The 24,694-nt window shown below is 41.6% G+C and overlaps 1 protein-coding gene across 24 annotated transcripts in view; it reads right to left on the bottom strand.

Moving 5' to 3' along the window:
• The window catches only part of ADGRL3 (adhesion G protein-coupled receptor L3), a 514,107-nt gene that overhangs the window by 82,485 nt on the left and 406,928 nt on the right, over positions 1–24,694 (bottom strand). For 21 of the 24 annotated variants that reach the window (XM_027652756.1, XM_027652761.1, XM_027652740.1 and 18 more), the window contains 2 exons: positions 15,124–15,309; positions 11,771–11,809 (listed from right to left, as the gene is read on the bottom strand). In XM_027652756.1, the coding sequence (XP_027508557.1) occupies positions 11,771–11,809; positions 15,124–15,309 (225 nt within the window). The remainder of the gene's footprint in view (positions 1–11,770; positions 11,810–15,123; positions 15,310–24,694) is intronic. The other 3 variants (XM_027652746.1, XM_027652752.1, XM_027652753.1) reach the window with 1 other exon arrangement.

Here is a 24,694-nt window from a genome sequence, read left to right as displayed (position 1 = left end):
AACATTTTTTAATGAGACCAGCTGTACCAGTTGGTAGAACTGACTGTGCAGAGGAAAAGGAAAAAAAAGTTACTTTCATCATGCTTTCTTCAGCTGGTTAGTGTCTACCCACCAGGCAGGCCTGCCCCACAAAGAAACAGCTCCACTGCCAGCTAAGGCTGAAATCAACCTTGTAGAAATCAACCTTCCTTCTGAGAGGAAGCTGCTGTTCTTTTTCTGTATTCTGAACATGTAGGTATCAAACCTACACCTCTGTTCTGCAAGCCAATGACAGTCCCATGGGATTTCAACACTTTGCAAGCCTAAAATGTACCCTAGGGGCTCACTTTCATGGAAATACTTCAGTATTTACTCCTGATACTGTATCTAAACTCACCAGTGAAAAGAAGTTACAGCATAGCACTTTCTCCAGCAGAGCCCTCAGAAGGAGCCTTACAACGGCAACATGTGGCACAGGGAATGCGTAGCATCCTGACTCAGTCAGCAGTCATAGTCAGATAAAAATGAGCAGTGGGAGAATATGAACACATCAAACTAGAATTTGATTTTATTGCTACATCCAGATGACATTAAAATAACATTTCAATTGCAGCAAGGTTCAAGGAGAAGCCGAGACAGCTAGAACTGCCACTGCTGGTGCTTGAGTTTGGAAGGTTTCTCATGCCATCATGTTTCCTACTGGGAAACTGCACCATACTGTGCTCCTCTGACAGCACAAAGCTCCTACTCGCCAAGCTACATTTATTTATTCATGATCAGCTAACTCATTTGTTCTTACACCAAACCTCTCCTGTACCTTACACAGATATTTCCTTCCCTTGGCATCTACTGGCCCTTGTCCCTTGATTAATAGATAACGTTTTTCCTGAGCCTCAAAGACTGGTTTCCCAAAATATGCAGTAACCTATGCTTCAACCACTGAAATGGCTGAAAATCTTGTCTTCTAGTGGTACTGCTGTCAAGCCTTTACAATCCAGGACTGGAATCCCTTATTCCTTTGTTCTTAAGTGGAATTTAATAATCATAAATCAATTTTTTAAACTGATTATTAAACTGATTTTCCTAAATACTCTAAAAATCATCTTAACACATTTACTGGGTACACACAATAAGCTGGTTGACATTAACAGCCAAGAAGAAATAGTAAAAATCCATAGCATTTAAGTGTGGTTTTTTTCAGTGTTTTAAAATCTGGAAGCCTGATCTCTGTAGCTCTTAAGAAAGTTCTATAGTATACTTTGGTAGCTTATCTTGTCACAGGCAAAAAGAAGGTAGCATTCTTTTCCAGTGACCAAAAAGCTTGGCTGTTTTGTGATGCAGGTTCTATACAATATGGTATTTTTGTTTAAGACCTTTTATGTATGGAAAGCAGAAAATGAGGGATTTTCTCCCCTTTCAATGTTATCACAGACTGCAATTTGCCTTACTTCCATGTGGCTTGGCTACTAAAGGTGTCTTTAATCTCTGCTAAAACGACATCCCAGATACTTTTATCAATATCTGAAGAGAGGAAAGAGTCTTTGCAGCAGATCCAGCTCTTGGCTCTGGATGGAAAGGTAATGCCTATTCATCAAAACATGAAACAGATGCTGAAATATTTGTGTTACAGTGAAACATCTGCTACAAAGATTTTTCAACAGAAAAAATTATTCTAACCAATGTATTTTTTATTTTGTTTTAAATGTGTGTGCATGTGTGCATGCAAAGTTTGAGAGAGAACGTCCATTAAGCCTAATGTGCCACTTCCTGCACAATGTGCACTCCCCACCCAATGGATCCATCCTCTTGGGCTAACCTGAGACCAGCCACTTCACATCACTTTGGGTCTGGGACCTAACACAAAAGCTCCAGAAAGATGTCTAAGGACTTTGGGTCAGGACCTTAGCACGTGTCTGAGCAAAGCTGGTAGACTGTCTTTGTTGGCATTACATCCGAGATTAATTTAGTCCCGAGCTTTTCCCAGAGGGTCACTCCTGTCACCTGTCTCAGTGCATTAATCAAGTGTTCCCCACATTATATTTCTGAGTGCAGCACTTCATTATGGCCGAGTGCTGCGAGCTGAAGCCAAGGAGATGAGGTGCTAATGAAATGTTTGCATTCTGGACAGGAGCTGAGGTAGGTGTTTAAATGAAACAAAACAGCTGTTAAAGCAACAGTGTCTTGTGAGACAGAGACGCCAAAGGCGAAAAGTTGGGCAGGGGAGTGGGAACTGTGGGAAGGCAGGCACACATGAAAAGGATAAGCCTGTGTCTCTGTATTTAAGCTGAACCTTCGTTGTTTAGGTGGGTTTGGCACCTGGTCCAACGACTTTGTGGACTGATGAAGCTCCAACATAAAAGAAACAGCTGTACCAAACTCCCAGGACTGCCTCTCAGTGACCAGCTGTAGGAGAGTTACCCTGACAGAGGACCTTTAAAATGCAGAAGGTGTAAGTGTGCTTAGGAGCTGATGGTTTGATAGGTTTTGAGATCCTATCACCTGAGATCCCTGGTGATTCTGATAAAGGTGGGGACTTCCAGAGGAAGATAGGAAAGTTCTGACCTAGTTTCACTCCACCTTATTTCCAGTATTCAACATCCAGCCAAGAAAAGAGCCCAGATACTCTAGTTTCTCCCCCCACTGAAAGCAGAAGAAACTAGGGCAACTATTACCCTCATTTTGGTGCCCAAAGTCACATGAGATTATACCTATCTATGGAGAACCCAACATCTATTAAAAGATGCTGCATGACTGCTTCACTGAAGACCCTCTCCTTGCTTCCCAAGCTACATTTCCTCTGCTGTTGTTTTCTTCTCTCGCCCTGCCTGATCATTCTTCCAAATGCAGCTCAACTGTGAGCCTCATACAAAATAAAAATGTGGAGCTTGGAGACCAAACATACCTCAACATCATGCACAGCATGGCAACAAACCAATGCTGTGGTTGCTTGGGCTTAATGAATAGGCAACACAAGCAGACACGTGCCGCAGGAGAAAGACACAAGTAACTCAAACAACATGAAGGGAAAGCTATCACAAGGCATAACTTGCTTGTTTGTAGCCTAAGATCAAATGAGGGAAGAAGGGTATGTCAGAAAGGAGCCAAGAACAAAGCATCCATCTTTCTATCCTGAGATACGTGGGTGTAGCTGCATTCGGTGTGTGATGTCAGGGTATCTACACACGCAAAGCCAAACCCTCTAATTACAAGCCTCTAAAGAGCAACCATCCTGGGTGGGTCAGAGAATATGAGACACAGTGGACCTTTCATGTCTCCAGTAGTGACTACAATTGGACATAGAGAGAATAACAAGAACCTGCCAAGCACAGAAGACAAATCCCATGATGGTGATCCCTGTCATTATGTGGTTATATAGCACCACAGATTGTATGTTCAATGCAAATAAATGTTAATAAATTGCAGAGGGAGATTTTTTCCCAAATAAGGGCATATGCTCACGGTTTCTTGATTCTGTCCTGAGGTTACAAAACGGAAACAAAATGTAAACCTTCCTTCTCAGACATTTACAAATTGGTATTAAAAGATGTATTGTAAAACGGCAACTAATTAGGAGCCTTACAGCAATTATACATTACTAAAAGGCCAATTGTACATACCCCATTCATTTCCTTTGTGACAGCTGCTTCATTTTGTAAAACTAAATTTTGCTTGTTCATTTATTTTTCCCTTCTCTCACCCCAGAAATGCCTGGGAGACTGTCTGGCTATGTGGCACACTGTTTAAACCTAGGAGGTGACTATATATCCAGTGATACCACATCCATTAATTTCTCTCTCACTGTACCAACGTCCAAGACACTTCTGTTTAACAAAAACAGATTCTGCAATGTAAAAAACTGGGAGACAACACTGAAAATCACTAGGAGATTTTAGATGTCAAGCTCATTGTCAAATTTGGGACCAGACTGCATTGTGCTATGGTGCTTAAGCAAGCAACTCTAACCTTAGAAAACCAACAGCTCTTCTAGAGTTAGGACCTCTTTAAATGTTTATTGTTCATTTTGGCCACTTGCTGAGCAGCTGATGGAAGAACAAAAACCTCAACAAACTTACAAACGGAAGAAATACTGCTTCATGGCAAGTAAATACCAGCAGGTCCTACAGTGGATACAGGCTGAATCCTTCTGCAGAGTAATTTTCAAACATGCAGTTTGTCCTTCCTTACAAAGGAGCAGCTCCTTAAAAGGAGACTGAACACACTGTACATGTCATTTTTCATGGAACCTACATCAAGGTCTTACCTCCTGCAGCAGGTTTGGGAGAATGAGGACAGTGGCACAAGGCATTAAAGCACTACTTTTGTAATGATATTTCTAATTAAAATATCTGCATTTTATAACTTTTAAAGCCCTACCTCATACTGCTAACACTTCCTTGATCTCACAGGAATCTCATGCAGTGCACTTTCAAAAATTAGGATAGAAGGAGCTACAGTTTTGCATAGGTAGACTAAAATCACAGCTAGTGCATGAAGTGAGCAGTGCTTGTACAGCTACACCCTGTACCAAAGGTGTTTGTCAACACCATCTCATCAGAAATGGTTTGCTCACCCTTTCTCAGAACAGAAACGCTGAGGCTGTAGAGTGCAATCACACAGGCACAGCCTCAGGCTGTGCTTATGGTCTGAGCTTCTGGTCACGCCTGAGGTCTCCCCATACTGCTCCTAAACAAGTGCTTCATTGCCTTTATTTAAAGAATGCAAAACCATTACTAGCCCACTTTCTAATAGCTTGAGGTTTTATGGTAAATCAGCGGAGACAAAAACCCACAAAACTCCTTCAGGTCCACGCTGCACAGTGCAAGTGAAAAGCCTGTCAGAGAGTAGATGCGCTGAAACGTTGATATGGTACAATGATCACAATGTTATGCTTTTTTTTCCCCTTTTTCCTACTGGAAAGCAGTGGTACTTTAAAAAAAGCTTATCTGCCTCCTTGCTCAAGAAAAGGGTGGGTTTTCTCTGTATTCATATTAAATGCCCAGTGCTAAAACAAACCCTTTCCTTAAGCTATCAATATTTGCAAGCCTCCAAACTAATTGAGTTAAAGGCACAATCAATGCCATTGACGGCAAGTTCTGCTGGCAAGTTCTGCTGGAAGTTGTTCAATTCTTGCCTCTGGCCAGAAAAAGTAACTCTGAATATACATGGTCTAGTTAGAATGGGCCCTTTGGAGGAGAGGGCCAGCATGAAAGTATAGATCTGAGTAGGCAAGTGGCCACTTCTGGCAAGGTTATTGCATTGGAAGGGATCAGCTCAGGAAATTACATGTCTTATTAGAGTGGCAAATGAACAGCACCTCAATCCCACTACATAGGGGTCATCAATCAGAGGGAAACAGTCGTCTACTGTCTTGGACTTCATGACAAAAAGAGATTCACATACCACTTCTTCAGCTTCCTAAGCCAGGAAAATGTCATTTTGGCTAAAGGATGGCATTAAATCCTACTTCCTGGCTCAGAAATGCCTTCAAATCTGTCTGCTAAGGCTCTTCACTCTTCTAAGTTTTTTTGCCTTGTCATTTATTCTTTTAATTCAAAATCAAAATTTTTCACTGGTCAAAGCATCAGTAAGCACACTGGAGATATTTTCTTACAGGGAAGCCCAGTCACTGTCTAAGGCTTTTTAAAAGGCAATAAGGTCATCACAAAATGGTTATAGTATTCAGCGAAATGAGCAAACTCATATTTAAACTGAAACTAGTTGAACCATGGTGAGTGTTTAAAATAAACAAATAATTTGAATATCTACTGCTAATCTCCACTTTTGCCTTCAAAAATAAGCCAGAAGCACAGGCCCACATCTAGTGGTGATCACCAGAGCGATGATTGGGAACTGATGGTATCAGTTTTGGTAAACTGAGACAAAACGTACTCCTCATGGCAAAGGCAAGAAGAGGACTTCACATGACCTTTCACAGGAATTTCTAAAACTGCTCCACAGATTGTGAGCACAGGCTCTCAAGAAAGGTAGTGCAACCTTCTCTCTTCAATGATACAGCAAAATGTTTATGCTGTGGTTACAGGAACTGCATGGACTCAGAAATGGCCTGAATTTTACCAATGCTGAGAACGCACTGTAGTGAGAAGAAAGGCACTGATCTTTATCAAAATTAGGCCATCTACAAAATGCTTAACTATGAAAATAATGGTCTTTCACTAGGCATCCAAGGTTTCCAATCTTGGCCTTGAACTACCAATAATCTCCTAATGGGAACACACAAAAAGAATAGGAGATCTGAGAAACAGAACAAGGTTACAAATTACAAGTTATGGTTTTGCTTTACTTAATATATGAGGAAGAATACTTTAAGGTCAGAAGCCATCTGTAGAACTGAAATAAAAGGAATTGATTGGGAAGAAGGAAATAACATACGATCTATTTCACCTAATGAGATCTTCCCCACAGAATGAACTGAGAACTGCATTTATGAATCATCTGTATTTGCTGCCCTACTGTTTGGGATTTGAAACTATACAAGCAACGGCTAGAGAAATTACACCAGGGAAGTGAACAAAGCTGTAGCAAGAGAGGGAAATGGGCCACAAACAAGAAATGCCTCTTTGACAGAATATCCATAGCCTTCAAGGAAACTCCTAGGGAGTCTGTGAGACTTATCCTTTCCTACAACAGTTGAAATCAAAGGGATATCTCCCACTGAACCCTATGACAATTTATACTGAGACTTTTTACCAGTGCCACCAGATACCAGGAGTGACTCAGCCTAAAGCAGAGAGTAAGCACAAAGCAACAAAGAAAACACTAGATTTTTTTTTTCCTCAGTTTTTCTACACTGCATGAGTAACTATAGGTATAGGTCAGTTGGTAGGTGGAGGACCATGGGGTCACCTTCCTTTTTAACATTTATGCGAAGAATTTTGGAGTCTGGTGACAAACCCAAGGCTGCTGCTTTGATCCTCCACTCCCCTAACAATGGGTTCACCACAGCAGAAACACGCAGGGCAAGGATTTCTAGTTTCACTCTTGCTGACACAAATCAAGTGCAGGTTTCTCAAGCTGTGAAGTATATTAAGTTCAGAGAGTTTTAACAAAGGACTACCAAACCACAGAACCACGCTGCGAGTCACACTTCTTTCAGATGTTCTTTTAATTATATTAAATGAAAGTTTTAGGCACTTTGATGCTGATGGGCAAACATCTCGATCTCTTGAAAAAGCTGCTGAAAGTACTCCCTGTAGCTATAGTTAATATACAGCATTGTATGCACACTGCTGGCCAATTTATTCCAGCCACTTTAACAATGATACCTCGCCTGACAGGCTGTGCAGAATAGCATCAAGAGTCAAGCAATGCACAAATCATTAGAGGGCTCTGAAAGTTGTTTGACATACACTGCAGAGCTCTTTGTCATACAGCCAATTAAGTGACCAAACAAGGAACTTGAAAACGTTCATTAATTTGCCCCTTTTTATATAAATGGAGGTTAGAGTCTTTCTTATCACAGGTACAACAAAAACACAGGCAAAACGAGCATAATTCAATTTGTGCTCCCTCTCAGAGCAAGTTTCTTTCGTTTAGTCTTCATGGAAGTTGGGACCAGTCATGCAAGCAAGAGAGAAGTGGGACAAACAGAATTAATCCACTTTAAATAGTACTGGCTAAGTCCCAGATGCACTTTTTATCTGCTGAGAACTACTGGGTTAGCAAAAAAAAAAAAAAAAAAAGGTCTCTTCTACTGAGCTCTAAACTTAATGCCTTGAATCCTCTGAAGAAAGCCTTTTATTTTTTGCTTAGTACAGCAATTCAAACAGCCCATGCTTCAAGTGGGAAGTAACTTCCAGGAGAACCAGAAGGACAACTCCGACTGCAACCACCCGCCACTGTCTGATACCTGGAGCCTGTCAGCACGTCAGCATCAGCTTCATGAGTGGCTCTAATGACATGTGCACTCAGAAGCTCTTGTGATTGTCACAGAGCAGGTGGCACCTCCATAATCTTTGCCATTTGCTATACAGACCAGCGCAGCATTACCAACAGGGTTGGCTGATTTACAGAACAACTCAGGATGGCAGGAACCAGAACAGCAAACATCTTTAGACAAGGAAAATGCTGCCTCCTTTCACCCCTTCCACAAAGTTGCCACTCACACTGTTGTATTCACCAGCTTCCAGCTTTGAAAACACTGAGACTGACTTTGTAAAATAAAATTTTAAAAAAATAACTAAAAGAATGGGAACCCCGTGAAGTTTTAGTCTTCCAAGATCCTCATCCCAAATGCAGCATGCAATTTCACATGGAAAGAGGCCACTGGCTGACATCACAGGAAAAATCGTTGGCCTCATGATGCCCCAGAGCTGCAGCCCACAAATCCAAGTGAAGCAAGGAGATGAGCTCAGATTTCGCAATCAGATGAAGGTATAATAAAAAGACTGCAAGCACAGGTGTAGTACGAGTCTTCATTAAAGCTTGTGTTTTCAGATACTAAATATTACAGCAAAATTCTTCAATTTTTCCCCCATGTTTAAGTTTTCTGTGTTAATATGGCCTCACTTATCACATTATGTGAGTACTCAGCCCTACTTTTTTCCTTCACTACCGCACCTCCATTCCTAGAGGCCAGGAGAATTGCACCCATGGCATTTTAAGTAGAGGAGCTGAGAAACAGTGAGCACATGACACTTGCTGAGGGACATGGAAGAAATCTGTGACACAAAACCCAGTTTCACAACCTCCAAACCACAAAAATTTCTGTTTTATACAACCCTAATGCTTCAGTTAAAGGAGAAACACCTTTGGAAAATGAACAAATATAAATTCTAAAAAAAAATACAAAAAATTCATATCAGCTTACATCACACACTAGTCACCAAACTAAGCTATGTTAATCAAATGCATCACCCATTGTGACTCATTCTCCCATGGGATGACTTTTCCATCCCTTTCCTAAAATAGAGTGCAAGAACAGTGCACTGCAGAAAGGTGGGCATGAGAGATGTAGATCTCTGCTCTCCAAAAAGCCACACTCTTAGCAAATGGAGCACCTTTTCGAGGCCACTCTGCCATCTTGGTCAGCTCAGCCTAAGCTGACTATTAATTAGTATCATAAATTAAAGCCCATGTGGCTTTAAGATTGAAAACTCTTCCAGCAATTGCCTGGTTATTATATTATGTCTTTATCATGTCACCTCTCAGGTTGGTTCTTGTTGGATTTTTGAGACAAAAAAAGATAATTTACTGCACTTGAAACTAAAGAAGCAGCATTTTTAGCCTCCAGTAAACAAAATCTCTGAGCTTTTAAATCAACCAATACTGTGAAACTGAACAAATTAAATCAGTGTTTGTTATAAATATAAAGGTACCCAAAGAAATGAGATGACCATCTGATAATGTATTCCCAGTCTCATATTTGACTAAGTCACAAAATTTCTCAATCTGTTTGGCATATTTATTTATAGTCATTTATTTTGGCCTTAAGAGGACTTCACACCCCAATTGCTTCAAGGGCTCTGTCATGGCTACCTAAATTTTCAGCCAAAGAAAACAGTAAGACTGATTTTAGCAACTGTTATCTTCTCAAGTCACCCTCGCTCTCCCAAAAATCCACTTTTGTGATATTTGCAATTTCTGGACATCTCTCACATAAACTTTGTACTGCACTTTGCTTTGTCTAGGGAGCACAGAACAGAAGGTACACTTCCAGCCCTGTAAGCCTAATTCATCCATGAAGGCTTTTTAAACTAATGGGATTAGCATAAGGAGATCATGTTAGTAAAGTTGAACACTATTTCTCTGCCCTCAGAGAATGGTATGATTTCCCATCTCCCATTGACTTTACAAAGTCCATGGTTTTACCATTTAAGATTTGTTGAAAAATCTCTGCTAAATTTCCTTAGTCAGCTCAGACATTTCACCACCTGGTAAAGGATAAGTAACAGGAGTATCTACAGTCACATTTAATTGCTATTACAGATAACCTCGCCTTCACAAGATTTTTTGATGATTTTAGATACACAATTTTCCAAATGGAAAACTGTATGAAAATATGTCCAGATACATTATTTTACCTCCATATAGTACAAAACAGAGTTGGAAAGGTTCAATTATGTCATCTAATTCATTCTTCAAGCCCTCTGTTAGAGGACTGTCCTCTTCAATATATGTACCATATTTGTCTATATTTATACTAAACAGCTTAAGCAATGAGCTTTCATCAGTTTTTGTCTACTAAAAAAGTAGGTGCATGATTAATGTTTAAACACACAATCTGCCTTTCCAAGTGAAAGGGAAAGAGTCCTTGAAATTAAGGGTAAACTGGAGTTTGTGTAGAATATTCAGGCTTTATTCTATGAAGGCCAAGCTTTCTGCAGAGTATATTAAACTCACCAATCCCTGTTGTTTGAAAAATGACAAAAAGACCAGGCATATGCATCAGTTCTGTATGCCTGTGGAGCTAGTGGAAAGGACAACTACGGATCAGGTAGCACCAAGGCCCCCAACAAGATCGTGTAGCCCACAGTCAAATCAGCCTCACCACATTTCCAGTGGTAGCAGTAGACAAGACAGCTAGCTTGAGAGTGAGCATTGCACTGCAAACTTTCCTAAATTCCTTCAAACTAGAAAACTAGCTGCTTTCTCTGGGATACCAGACAAGGGATGTGTAACTCCATAACTCATCTTTATCCCTTAATGTATATGGAAGGGAAAAGGTGACTCTCTCATGACATTTTCCAAAGGGAAGACAAACAGCTTACCAGCACAGAGAGGTGTTATTTTATTTCTAATGTTCTAGGAATCAAGACCATCTAATCCCACATGCTAAATAGAATACGCGCTCACAAAATAAAGTCAGTACTGATTGTAGGAAGTCGAATTTTGTAGGAAAGTTCAGTTATAGACAGTCCCCTCCAGAAACATAGGGTTCATTTTTACATCTCTGTGTGTTACACATATACATATAAATAATACTCAACCACCCATAAATACAACATCCATGTTCACAAGCACAAGACAGAAATTAGAAGGTAAAACATTCACATTTCTTAAAACAGCATTAACTCACCCACAGTATACAAACAGGTTTATATAAAAGTCACTGGAGCAATGTTATAAGGCAAGGTGACAGGATTAAAAAAATAACCCAAGGTCCCACCTTGAAAAGCCTACAAGCAGGTCTTTCCAGAATGTTGGGTCTTGACTTTGTTCATATAAAATATGAGGCAAGCCTATGAAAGTTGGGCCAGAGCTGGATGAATTTCATGGGATGTTATGTTCCTAACTCTAAACTTACTTTGCAGCACTCTCCTCCTTCCTACATCCCTCTGTGAGACTCTGCATTTCATTATGATCCTACCTCCTCCCTCATGCCAAGTGTTGCCACTTTGAATTGTTTCTAAATTTGAAAGGGTAAGGGAGGAAGAAATAAAACTAAGGAAATGCAGGTGGCAGTTACATGAGTGACATGCTGTAAGCAAAATCCAGCTGGTCTGGAGACACCTCCGTGAGCAGCAGCTTTGCATTCTTTACTTGCATACATCTATACTGTCCTGCTTATTCAGATGGCCAGATAAGCCTTGTCAGATCTCTTCTGTGTTTTTTTCCATTTTCTGATTCAGAGATTTTGCCTGAATTTTTGTCAAGTCTGAGAGAGCAATGGGGCAGGTGGGGTGACGTGAAAAATGACATTATTATCCTGTAACCTTAACCTTAGAACTTGCTGCCACAAAGGTGGTAGTAATCAGATTATTCACAGAGACGACTCACTTCACAGTCATTCAGTCAAACAACTGGACACGTGTATTAAAAATACAAGAAATACCTGGACATAGGCCCTGCAAGAGCGCTCCCTTTTCTGAAGCTGAGTCCATAAAGAGAGCAGATTAAAGACGGAATAGAAAAAACAAGTTAGTGACAGAACAAGGGAAAAAAACTGAAGAAAATGCCTATGAAAAAAACCACCTCATTTCTCTCTTAAACAAGTTCTGAAAAGCAACCAAACCAAAGGAGTGATTGTGTGTTAAGCAGCAGTGAAAGACTGGAAGGACTTGCTCCAGAAATATGGGTTAGTCCTTTTTCAGTGAAGTAAAGCACAGACTGGCAACTTTGCAAGAGCAGTTGTTAGATGGTGGGAGATACTGAAGTCTAGTAGAGATACTCAAGAGATGATGTTTTCCTTGCAGCTTGGAGATCACACATGAGATTTCCACGTCAAACAAGGCTGAAAAGGATGAGGCTGAGTGGTTATTTACATAAGAGGAGCGTGGGCTCTACAGTCAGACAGTGCTGGTGCCACAGTGAAAGCTTCAGAAGATTCCAGGGAGCAAGATGTGTGCAGGACTGCATTCTGATACAGAATGGACCTGTATGGACCCATCCTGACAGACCTGCTCAGGTCTCTGTTAAGACAAAACCTGTAATGTTTAGGCTTCACTGCTGTGGGCTTGTGTAAAGCCAGCTCAGGCACGTCTAGTGTCATAACACATTGTATTGAAGGAGAGAGCATTGCCCAGGGCTCCTGATAGTGTAAGGGCCACTGAAGAAGATATATCAATGAAATGGGAATTCAATTTAATATTTCCAATTAAGGCCATTCTCTCCCTTTTGTATTAAACTAATTCTCCAGGGATACATTATCCATTCCTTTCATGTCAAGTTGTGCTTTCCTTTGTAATTCCTAGGCCTAAATGCTTTATATGCTGAATAGCTTTTCCACAAAGAATCCCACCTTTTCCATAGGAGCCACATTTAGGACTGTACTTTGATATGCATTCCTCATGCCTGATAACTGCACTTTTGTGTATCAGGAAATTCAAACAGGCACCTCTTTACCTCCACGGGACCTTGCAGGCATTCTGCACCAGTGCACAAGAATTGGTGAGCTCTACATCACTGCAATGAAACCTCTCAAAATCAGGCTGCTCAGAGCCACTGGCCTGACTGGGTTTGCTTTTGCTGATGTCCCTGGTCGGAAACTGCACATCAATAGAGATTCAGGACAACTTGTACTCTCAACACACAACAGTGCAATCCCATTAGTACAGCTGAGAGCCAAATTTGTCCCCAAGAGTTTTGAGGCTCTGAAATAAACAAAATACACCCAGGTATCATGTAATGCCTAATTTCAATCTCTAATTCATCAATTTGTAACAGCAGAAAACTTCCTCTGGGTAAATCTGGCCAGTATGAAGACTTTACAGAAACAAATGGAGATCAAAGAAAGCCTTGCTGAAAATTACAGAGCTATCCACTCAGGGGTCTGCCCAGTCTGCAATGGAGCAATTATTCCCTTAATTAAGCCTGATCCAGCAGAAAGCATAAAGCTTTTAGTGACAGGAAAGTGACTCCTGAAAGATGATGGCTTTTAAAAACTCTGATTATGACAGTTAATTTCAATTCATTGTACACCAGCTTGTTAAAAAAAACCAAAACACCAGTATAAAGCAGCACAGGTGATTACTTTTGGATCCTCAGCACATTTCCTTTAATGATTAAAAAAATATTTAATGGCTGGTGCTTACTTTATTTCTTCTTTCTGACTAAACAGCACTAAACAAAACTCTTTGCAAATTACTTTTTTCCTTCTTTTTTTTTTTAAATACTCTTGATCACTGAAGAGGAAAATGGAGCAGTAACTCTGCTGCCTTTTGTTTGCCCAATACTACTTCCAAGTTGAATTCATGCATTCTTAAATGAACACAAGCAGTTGCTCTTCTAAAGAATTAAGTGGGGAATGAGAGCAAGTAAATTACTGAGCCTGTCATTTGGATCACTGACTCGCATCGCTGTTTTGCAGGACTCCACGTGGTCTGGAATTTTAATGTGGAGTGCAATTGATTTGTATGAGTTGCTTGTGCAAAGCTGATGGCAAGGGGAAGAAACCTGCAATGGGGACCCCAGGAATGACAGCTGAGCCAAGAAGCTCTGCCTTGTCCAGTCTTCCCCTCCGCTCAGTAACTCACACCTGCCCCCAGGATACAACCCCATTTCATGTAATTGAAACAAATACTGTGAAGTGACATATAAAAAGATGAAAAATATGTGCTTGCAAAGATGAAGTGACAAAATGTTGGGTGTGGCTGGGACACATCCAGAAGAGCAAGCAGACTACAACCATGAAACCTTGTTAGTAGGTGACATAAATTGCTAGTTTTACCTGATGTTGTCAGACATCACCATCATTTAAACAAAGACCCATGGTATGATTATAACAAATAATGTTATGTTGATGTAACAGTTAATAAAATTATTACCCACATTGTTAAAAATAGCTGGAAGCAGCACTAATTAAAAGCATTGGGATAACCCAATTCACAGCACATGCAAAGCACATGAGATGCAGGACTTCAGTTCCCATGTGACTGAAATGTTAATCCTGAAGCCCTTTGCATTTAAAATAGCATCAGTCTATGATAATACCTTACAAGAAAAAAGACTATGTTACTTCTCTGAAAAGCATTTATCGTCATAAGACACCGAATAAATTTCAGGTTTAGCTAGGATCATTTATTCCCCCTATAATCTTGGGACTAAGTTCTGTTCACGCTCACATGAATGTCAGAACTGTCAGAGCCTGATAGGTAGCTGGGAACTAAAAATTCTGTGTCTTATTTTAACTGAGTGGCCAATATAACCACATATGCTCATAGTCACAGGGTTCAGCTGCTCTTTGTTCTAAGAACCAGGCCTGCACATTCCCTGTCAGAATCCTCAGTAAGTCCTATCCCACGTGTTTACATGAGACTCAGTGACAAAGAGGGCCTTTGACTAAGGAAACCCTCAGCTTTAAATGTATTCTTACATACTCCACAGCTCATATTTCCTGCCACGACTGGCAACTCCTAGCACCTTTACTGCTATGTAGCAATTCCACTTACTTCTGGAAATGACAAAAGGACTAATAATTCTTCTTAAACTGGGGCACAGAAACCACACTGTTGTCACGCAGTAAGGTGCTTCTGGGTTCAGTCATGGGTTATCACTAAAAAGGCCCTCTAATACTAAAGCACCCTGAAACCCGAAGTGTAAATATGATGGTGTCTTACGTGCCTTTTGTAAACGTATCTCCAGTGTAAATGAATGTTTCTGTCTGCCTCTGTTTATACTCGTGCATAGAAGTGTTCATTTAACCTTCACATCAGCCTCCTGTCCCTTCCTGAGCCCCTTTGTTTTTACCTTATTTAAGCTGCGTGCAGCACTGTCCTTCCCGCCTGGAGTCAGGTTCCGGAGCTGCACGTCGAGCAAGTTCACCAGCTGGACCATGGCGGACACGGAGTACGCGATGTCACCGGCGTACAGGTGGTTTTTGGTGTGCTCCGCGAGCTCCCGGGCAATGTTGGCAGCCATCTCCCCCGACTTCATCTGCAATCGAGAAAACAGAGCAAAAGGTTGTCCCCAGCTGTTAGTGTGATGTTACTCCAGTCCCTTCCAATCCCACAGTGTTAAGCAAGTTAACTCCCCCTCAAGAAGAAGAAAAAGAAAAGAAATGAAGAAGAGAAGAAAAGGAGAATAGAGGAATTTCCCAAGAAGTAAACCATGGCAAGGGTCTTCATCTTTTTACCATGAACAGTGTTTTGAGTATGGTTCTAAATGTGTTTTTTCCAGCTATAGTCAACCATGTTGGCTTCAACAATTTCTTCTCATGGGGCACTGTTTTCCATGGGATGCTCATGCTAAGGAAGACTTGAATTAGCTTGTTCCATTGCCTTACCTATGCCACTTGAAAAAAACCAAACCATATAAACAGTCTCTCCTGTCAAGGAAGAGCAGTTTCTGATTCCAGAAGGTTACCTGATGATAAGAGATGATTTTCATAACAACTCCTGCACAAAAACGTTCCTTGTGAAAGGAACAAAAATAGGTGACAAAACCCAGATCAACCAGAGAATAAAGTTCACAGTTCCCATCTTACGGATTTAATAATCAGGTGCTAATTTATCACTCAGCATTTGCACGCAGGTTCCTTACCACACGGGCTACATCATCTATAATGGGGCTAGTGACTCTCAGCATGTATAAAAGCATACTAACTCAGGACCAAAAGGCTTAAGGTTTCAATCAGAGGCCCACTGGAATGGAAAACCCAGCAGACTGTTTGGTTGAATCTTCTATTGAAAGACTTTTATCATGTAGTTGAGTCACAAAACTCACAAATCACCTGCATTGAAATTCACTGTGTAATTATTTGCAAAACTCTCACTTTGTCCCCTGTGGCTTTTCCCTCTTTCTTGCTGTGTTTTGCTCTCCCTGTCTGGTACCCCTTTTCTATGCCATGGGGATTTGGGACAGGGCAGTTGGTCCCATCTCCTTTTTATGAGAAGCCCACTACAAAAACACTATTACAAGTAGCATATATATGCCAGGGATAAGGAGAAATTACACAGGATGACACTTTAACGAAGCTCCCACTTCTCTGTCAGGCTCAATGATCAACTCTGCTGGGCTCTTCATATGAATTTCCAATTGTTTTATCTTCCAAGAGCTAAAAATCAGATATTTCTCTTGTTCTCTCAATTTCTGGTGCTTATTATAAAAGCAAGATTCTAGGGAAAGATTATATGCTGAGCTTCTACCTCTCTGTAAATCAATTAGCTGAGTTATAAATGAATAACTTACTTTTATCAATTTGACAGCAACAGCCCATCTGATTTAATGAAATCTAACTGAATATGTTCATATGCTCGTCCTCAGAGAATTAAAGCATATGATGATATAGAGAAGATAAATAAAGGAGATAATATGTTGTTCTTCCCATTAGAGCAGTGATAACATATATTCAAAAACTAAATTATTTCTTCCTCGTTGCACAGAAGGCTAATGCCATAGAAACCAGATCCTATTCTTACAGCTGCCTGCTCTCCTAAGCAGCTGAAGAAAGCCACACATCAGCACAGAGGCTGAATTTTGACCTCTTCTGTTGGCTCTCAGAACTTTAAAGAATGACTGCATCAAATCCCTTTACATAAAGAAATCAATTTCAACAGTTCATCGCTGTTTCCTGCAGTTCATCGCTGGAGCTTAGCATGTATCATGACACACTGTGTTTCTGTAAGCTTTGCAGAAAACTGCAGGAATTCAAAACTTTTTTTAGATATATTAGAAAAGAAAATCCCTTCTACCCAATATGTGATGCTCACATTTTCACTTGGACCACAAACCTATGCAAACTGGGACACTCAGAGAAAATTGCTCAGGTGCTACAAAGACAAACACAAGAGTTTTCTTTCCCTGCAGGCTGCTGTTGTTCCTATCTGTCTGGTAAAGTAGTGTGGGCTGGTCACTAATAAACCCTTTCCCTTTTCTCTTGTACTGACCCTAAAAACTGCAAAGCCGAGGAATTCTAGTGTGGCCAAATAAACAACACAAAAATAGGTAACAATTGAAGAAATGCCCCAGAAAAAGGCAGACTAAAGCTCAAAATCTGTGAACTCCTGGGACACAGAAGTATTTACCCAAACTTTTTCACATGCCCAGGTGTCCTGAAAACACAGAGATGTGCCATTCCCTTGGGACAACGTTTTTGGTTGACAGGTAATGAAGCTACTTCTTAGCACTGACAATTCCAAACCTATACATTGTCATACAGAAAATGCAGGTACAAGTCACTACAGCAGTGCTGAGACACTCGTCCATTCTGGCTGCGTGCATGAGGGGGCATCCAAAATGATGGCTGTGTGACATGCTAATGCTAATGTCTCCAATTCTTTTAGAGCATTTTCCACTGAAACTGAAATGCAATCCTGTCAAACCCAGCTTCTACTATCAGCCCCAAATGTTGGCTGAATATTCCAGGGCTAAGATATATATCTGGTCCCTTATAACAGGATTGAGACCCTTTTTTTGGTTAATTCTACATAATGCTCAGCAAAGCTTACTGCTGCCCAAGAGGATGCATCGCTAACTTCCCTTCTATAAAGTACTTCTCCACATCTTCCTCTTCATTACTGCTGCATGGAAAACAAGCTCTTCACAACTTACTTCTTCCAAAACGTAACACTCTTTAACCCAAACACTAACACAGTTATACAGGAACACAGGAACAACCCTTAAGAGGCTTTTCAGAGGTCAGGCTGTAATTGAGAGGCAAGCAAGTAGGGAAAAAATGTGCAAGTAACTGACCTTTTTACTGAGAGGCTCAAGAAAAAAAAAAGGGAATTAAAAATAATGTATCTCTTCATGATTTGAGACAACTTTTTAAAACTTTCTATCTTGATTATGAAAAAAAAACTTAAAAACCAAAAAGGATTCTGGGATAAAAGAAAACATTCTGTTCAAAGCAAACTGGGTTTCTGGGTTTTTTTGGCTGATATTTTTCCTTTTACAAACTGATTAAATCTAGTCTTAGAGTGCTAATTTGAAGGTGAGAAAAAAATGTTTCTCAATAATGAATAATATTTAATGAAGAATAACAATGTTTCTCAATAACGCCAACACACAAAACATAGTTTTATAGCTTCGCCAAAAAAATTGTTCCCCTATTCTATTTGGATATAATGGCAGGGTTCAGGCTAGATTTATAAATGATCATTGGCACACCTGAAATCCCTCTGTGCAACACTATGCTAATATTTCCAAGTTTGTATCATTATCTTGCACCTTCTTATGACTGAAAAGACTGTGAAATAATAGTTGTCGGAGAGGACATACATTCCTGCCTGTTTCATATATGTCAATGAACAGAAGCAGGGAGTTTTGCCTGGAAAGACCAACAAAGACTCTCATGCAGCAGTGCTCACTGTTTCAGCCCCACCTTTCTCAGAGGGAACTGACTGCAGAAGAGGACAGTAGAATAAAAATGAGAGAAATTGTGAAAAAATAGCTATTTAGGGAAGAAAATTTGGAAGAAATAAGAAAGATACTGGGAAGGGAGTGAATGTGCTAAAGCACCAGTAGTCATAAAAGCAAAAATATTTTCCTGCAGCCTGAGGCTGACTGATATCAAAAAAGAAAAAGATGATAAGAAAGACTGAACTAGGATTTTTAAGAACAGTGACATACAGATGGACTGGTCAGCTGGAAAGACCATGAAGTTGATGCTGTTTTCTGGAGGGACAAACAGCTGACAGGTTTCATCAGACAACATTAGACAGGTAGCAAGGCTATAACATGGTCTGTGAGCTAACTTTTGACACTGCGAAGACTTTATGGTCTTTTTCTTTCCCTAGCAGAAATTTCAACATACATGTGTGCGTTCATACAAGAGAGTCAGAGTATATATGTCATCCTTTTCTTTTTTTTTTTTGAATCACAGAATTGATTAGGTTGAAAAATACCTCTGAGATTATTGAGTCCCACCTATGAGCAAACGCCACCACGTCAACAAGACCATGGCACCAAGTGCCACACTCAGTCTCTTCATAAATACCTCCAGGGATGGTCCTGGACCGTCCTCCTGGGCAGTCCATTCCAATGTCTAATCACCCTTTCTGTGAAGAATTTTCTCCTAATGTCCAACGTAAACCTCCCCTGGCACAGCCTGAGACTGTCCTCTGTCTATCCTGTTGCCCGGGAAAAGAGGCTGACCCCCACCTGGCTACAACCTCCTTTCAGGTAGTTGTAGAGAGTGATAAGTCTCTCTTCAAGCCACCTTTTCTCCAGGTTAAACACTCCAGCTCCCTCAGCTGCTCCTCATAAGATTTGTGCTCTAGACCCTTCACCAGCTTCATTGCTGTTCTCTGGACTTGCTCCAGCACCTCTATGTCTTTCTTTCTGACTACAGAGGGACAATCACTGCTCTGGTCCTGCAGGCCAGGATGCCATTGGCCTTCTTAGCCACCTGGACACGCTGCTGGCTCATGTTCAGCCGCTGTCAACCAGCACCCCAAGGTCCTTTTCCACTGAGCTGTTTTCCAAACACTCTGCCCCCAGCCTGTAGCACTGCATAGAGTTATTGTAGCTTAAGTGCAGGACCTGGCACTTGGTCTTGTTGAACCTCATACCACTGGTCTCAGCCCATCTATCTATCTAGCCTGTCTACACCCCTCTACAGAACCTTCCTATACTCCAGCACATCAGCACTCCCACCACGTGAACAACCCATTCCATTCAACTCCCCTTTTTTCTTTTATTGGATGATACCCAAGGATAAAATTAACTAATTAAACACAGGTTATCCAACAGAGAGTTGGATCACTGCTCTCCATATAATACAGCAGAGCTAGAGAACACTGAAAAAGTGGTTTTGAAACTACAGTATTCAAACAACTTAAACTGCATTTTATGACCCTTTAATAATACACCAGCCGTGGCATCTGGTCCATCCTGTCCATGACAGCACTCTGAAAACGGACTGTCAAAAGCAACTTGGACAGAGGATTTCATCATGGTGTCATCAGGACTGCAACTTCACCCTCAGGCCTGGACACTATGATGTGGTGATGCCCTTACACAAAACCTCACTTCCTCTGCAGTGCATCCCCAAGCAGATCTACAATACCTGAGGAAGGTACTATGAACCCTGAGGTTCATCTGCTCTTTGTGAGAACATGATCTAGGCCACTCAGGAGGCACGTGCTTTAGATTTATAGGTTGCATCTTTGTGTGCATTCCTGAAGGACACAAAAGCTTTCTGTTCTGCTACAAAGAGGCCTCCTCCCTTTCAGTGGTTTGAAGCTGAGCATAGTGGTGCCTGTCCTCCCAGGCAGCACCCAAAACTGAAAGCTGCAGCAAGGAAGAGATATTTTCAGGCAAGTCACACACTGCGCTAAGGATGGTGCTGATGAAAGCAAGAGGTAAAACAAACAGGCTGAGACTGAATGTATGACCCCATGATCAGGACGATGCAATGTATCCAAAGCTGACCTTTTTGCTTCCTGTTACTGTATGACTCCAGAAATAACCCAGGTAGCAGTGCATAATTCAATTGCACTGGCAAGTTTATTCTCCTGCTATGTTACGAGGGCACGGTAGGCACCAACAATAAAGTTAAAGTAAATGTCAGGAGGCCAATGAATTGCTGAAGCGAACATTTATTCTGATCTTCCATCAGGCACAATAACTCTAATGGAAGCTAAGAAATGGCTGTAAAACCTAATACCGTGATGCAAGCAGGCAAACACCAGTCTGAGTACAGTAGGAAAAAGAAAGAAGTAAATAATAATCCTTCTTTCACTACAGAGATATGAAAGCAAACACAGCATTTCCCTACCATCTTCTCTGGCTAAAATCCCTCCAGAGGACCCATCACTCTTCTTCCTGAGCTGGGTGGAAGTTTGGACCCAGCAGGTGACAGAAGATTATTGGGAGACAAAGCAGATTAGGAATGAAGACACTGAGCAAGTATGAACCCTGGTTGCCAAAAAAGTATTTCTACCCATTTTGTCAGCTGTGCTGCAGCTGCAGATGCTGTGGGATGGGTGGCCCAGTGAGAATCCAGGAGAGCTAGGGACGCAGGGGAGCTGAGCTGCAGGGTGTGAGCACCTCTGTCCTCATGGTAGAGCTGGTTTACTGCTTCCTCTATCTGCCTCCATAGCAGTAAAAAGAAAAGCTGGCTTGGCTTAGAGGAGAAAAGCTCCTTTTTCATCTTAAGAGAGGTGCTGGAGCAAATCTGCAAGCCCACAGAAGGGAAGTATCCCATCCACAGCAGGGATGTGAGAAACAAGTTCTTGATTTATGGATAAATCAGTCTCAATCTTTTAAGTGCAGCAACGATTTTCTAGCCTCTTGCTTGGGCAGGGAAACCAAGCAGCTATTGGTTATTTTGGAATTAATTTAAAACTGTGTTTAAGGATCCTACTGAATCTTAAAGGCAGGACATCCCCATGAGCCGAAAGATGAACTGGTGGGGAATAAGATTGGCCTGGCTGAACAGAGAGCTCTGGCTGGAAAGAAAGGAAAAAAGGAGAGCTTATGACTTTTGGAAAAAGGGGCAGGTAACTAAAGAGGACTACAAGGATGTAGTGAGGTTATACAGGGAGAAAATTAGCAGGGTCAAAGCTCAACTAGAACTCTGTATGTCTACTGCCACAAAAGACAATAAAAATGTTTCTCTAAATACACTTACAACAAAAGGAGGGCTAAGGAGAATCTCCATCCTTTATTGGATACAAGGGCAAACACGGTGACCAGGGAAGTAGTTGAGTCACCAGCCCTGAAGGGATTTAAAAGACATGAAGATGTGGCACTTAGGGACATGGATGTATGGTGGACATGGCAGCTTTGGGTGAATGGTTGGACTCAATGATCTTAGAGGTCTTTTCCAACAAAAATGATTCAACGAATGCAAACCCCAACACAAACCCCTAGGCAAGCCAGACAGGGTTTTCCCCTCAAAAGTCACTTCTGGAAAGTCTTGATGGTTTGTAACAACTCTCCATAGACAATGGGTCACATAACCCAAGATCCCACTGAATTTCCACTCAGGCAAAATGAGATCCAGGGTAATTTGGTAGATTCCCAAATATCAACTGGTGGAAGGTTTCCAAAGCCGAACATAACTAAGCTCCTTCAGGAAAGAAAAAACAAAATCAAGTCCCAGTTGTAACCTGCTGGGCATTTCTGAAAACCTGGCTGTTCAATTTTAGCCTGCTATGAAAGCGCGTAACAAATTAAATGGGGCTCATTTGTTACGCAAATGATAGCTAGAGTTTCAAATAAAATAAGCCTAACCCTGATGAAGATTTCATCAGTGCAGGTTATTATTTCCCTCTGCTAATGGCTTACGGCCTAGTCATCTTCAACGAGCAGCAAGAGGTCTCCCAGCTGCCTGGGTGAATTATGGCTGGAGTAAGTAATATTAACCCCTCCAGGATAAGTACATAGGTCATAAAACAAGAGCTGCACAGCTGCTAATGCCAGCAAAGGCAGTCTTTATTAATCAGCTTGCTGGACATATGGCAGGAGAGATGCCCACACTCCTGCGTGGGACAGAATAACTATGGGCTTTGGAAGGGCTGCACCATATCACAGCAGTCCAATGTTACTGACGTCTTCCCTGCCTTTGGGGAGGGACAGGTATAAATACAGATGAAGCGAGATAGTGATGATCAGGGGCATATGTGCAATTCACAGTCTGCTGAGCCTCAGTTAAGATGAGGGACAGGGAGCAGTGGTTCTTTGGGAGTGCAGTGTTGTCACTAGTGGGGTTCCCCAGGGCTCCATCTGAGGCCCTGAGCTCTTCAACATCTTCATAAACAACTTGAACACAGGACTGGAAGGGATACTAAGCAAGTTTGCAGATGACACAAAACTCAGAGGAGCTGTTGACTCCCTCGAAGGCAGGAAGGCCCTGCAGAGAGACCTCAACAAATTAGAAGACTGGGCAATAATGAACCATATGAAGTTCAACAAGGAGAAGTGCCGGATTCTGCACCTGGGATGGGGCAACCCTGGACGTACATACAGACTGGGGAATGAGATGCTGGAAAGCAGTGCCACAGGGACCTGGGGGTCCTGGTCGATGGCAAGTTGAATGTGAGTCAGCAGTGTCCTGGTAGCCAGGAGGGCCAACTGTGTCCTGGGGGGCATCAGGCACAACATCACCAGCTGGTCGAGGTATGGAACTGTCCTGCTCTGCTCTGCACTGCGGTGGCCTCACCTTGAATATCGTGTGCAGTTTTGGGCACTGCAATATAGGAAAGACATAAAGCTGTTGGAGAGTGTCCAAAGGAAGACAACAAAGATGGTGAAGGGCCTTGAGGGAAAGCTGTATGAGGAGCAGCTCCAGGTCTGTTTAGCCTGGAGAAGAGGAGACTGAGGGGAGACCTCACTGCAGTTTGCAACTTACTCATAAGAGAAAGGGGAGGGGCAGGCACTGATCTTTTCTCTGAGGTGACCAGTGACAGGACCCAAGGGAATAGCCTGAAGTTGTGTCAGGGGAGGTTTAGGTTGGATATTAGAAAAAGGTTCTTCACACAGGGGGTGGCTGGGCACTGGAACAGGCTCCCCAGGAAAGTGGTCACAGCACCAAGGCTGACAGAGTTCAAGAAGCATTTGGACAATACTCTCGGGTACATGGTGTGATTCTTAGGGATGCTCCTGTGCAGGGCCAGGAGTTGGACTGGATGATCCTTGTGATGCCTTCCAGTTCGGTATATTCTGTGATTCTGTTGCTATCGTGCAGCAGCACAGCTAACTTGCAACGCTGGGACTTGCTTGCTCCGGCTAAAGGAGTGAATAAATCCCCACAAATTGCTATAATAAAGATTCAGCCCACAGACTCTATGGCGTAAACACACATCTGGTCTCTGTTTGTAATGAAATCAGCTGAAAGCACCACTGTGCATTAATAACAAAAACGCTCAACATATTGCTACCAAATAAGCTCTGCTTGTCTTGAACTTCCATTGTCACATGTTAATGCACTTTTAACACTGATAAATGATGAAGTGCTAGAAAACATTCATCAAGGGACTTAAGAGTCAAGAGATATGCATTACTGTGGCATTGTTTTCTATTCCATCAGTTCTGTTATAATTTGGGCAGAAGTTAAAAACAGAAAGTCAGAGGCACAGTGCAAACATTTCACATTGAGCTTGCCTTTCTTTGGTAAGGATTTCTTAACTAGAGAGTTTATCCTGTGCTTGCGTGACATGAAAAATTCCTGGAGGATGCGTAAAAGGGAGTTTCCTTTTGCAACAAGTCAGTATTTTCCATATGTCCACCCACCTCCTCCTCCCTTTTTCTCCTTTTCTTGCCACAAACAAGAAATGCCATACACTCTAGTTTAATTCCACTCTCCAGCTCCTCTCCTTTGCCTTCCCTTACCCTCTTTGCCTTAATTTCCATACGATAATCACAGTCTTGCTTT

This window comes from Corapipo altera, unplaced genomic scaffold (assembly GCF_003945725.1).
Source record: "Corapipo altera isolate COAL_440 unplaced genomic scaffold, ASM394572v1 69, whole genome shotgun sequence".
NCBI classification, from domain to species: domain Eukaryota; kingdom Metazoa; phylum Chordata; class Aves; order Passeriformes; family Pipridae; genus Corapipo; species Corapipo altera.
The sequence above is the reverse complement of the archived record's forward strand: the minus strand, read 5'-3'. Positions and strand labels throughout refer to the sequence as shown.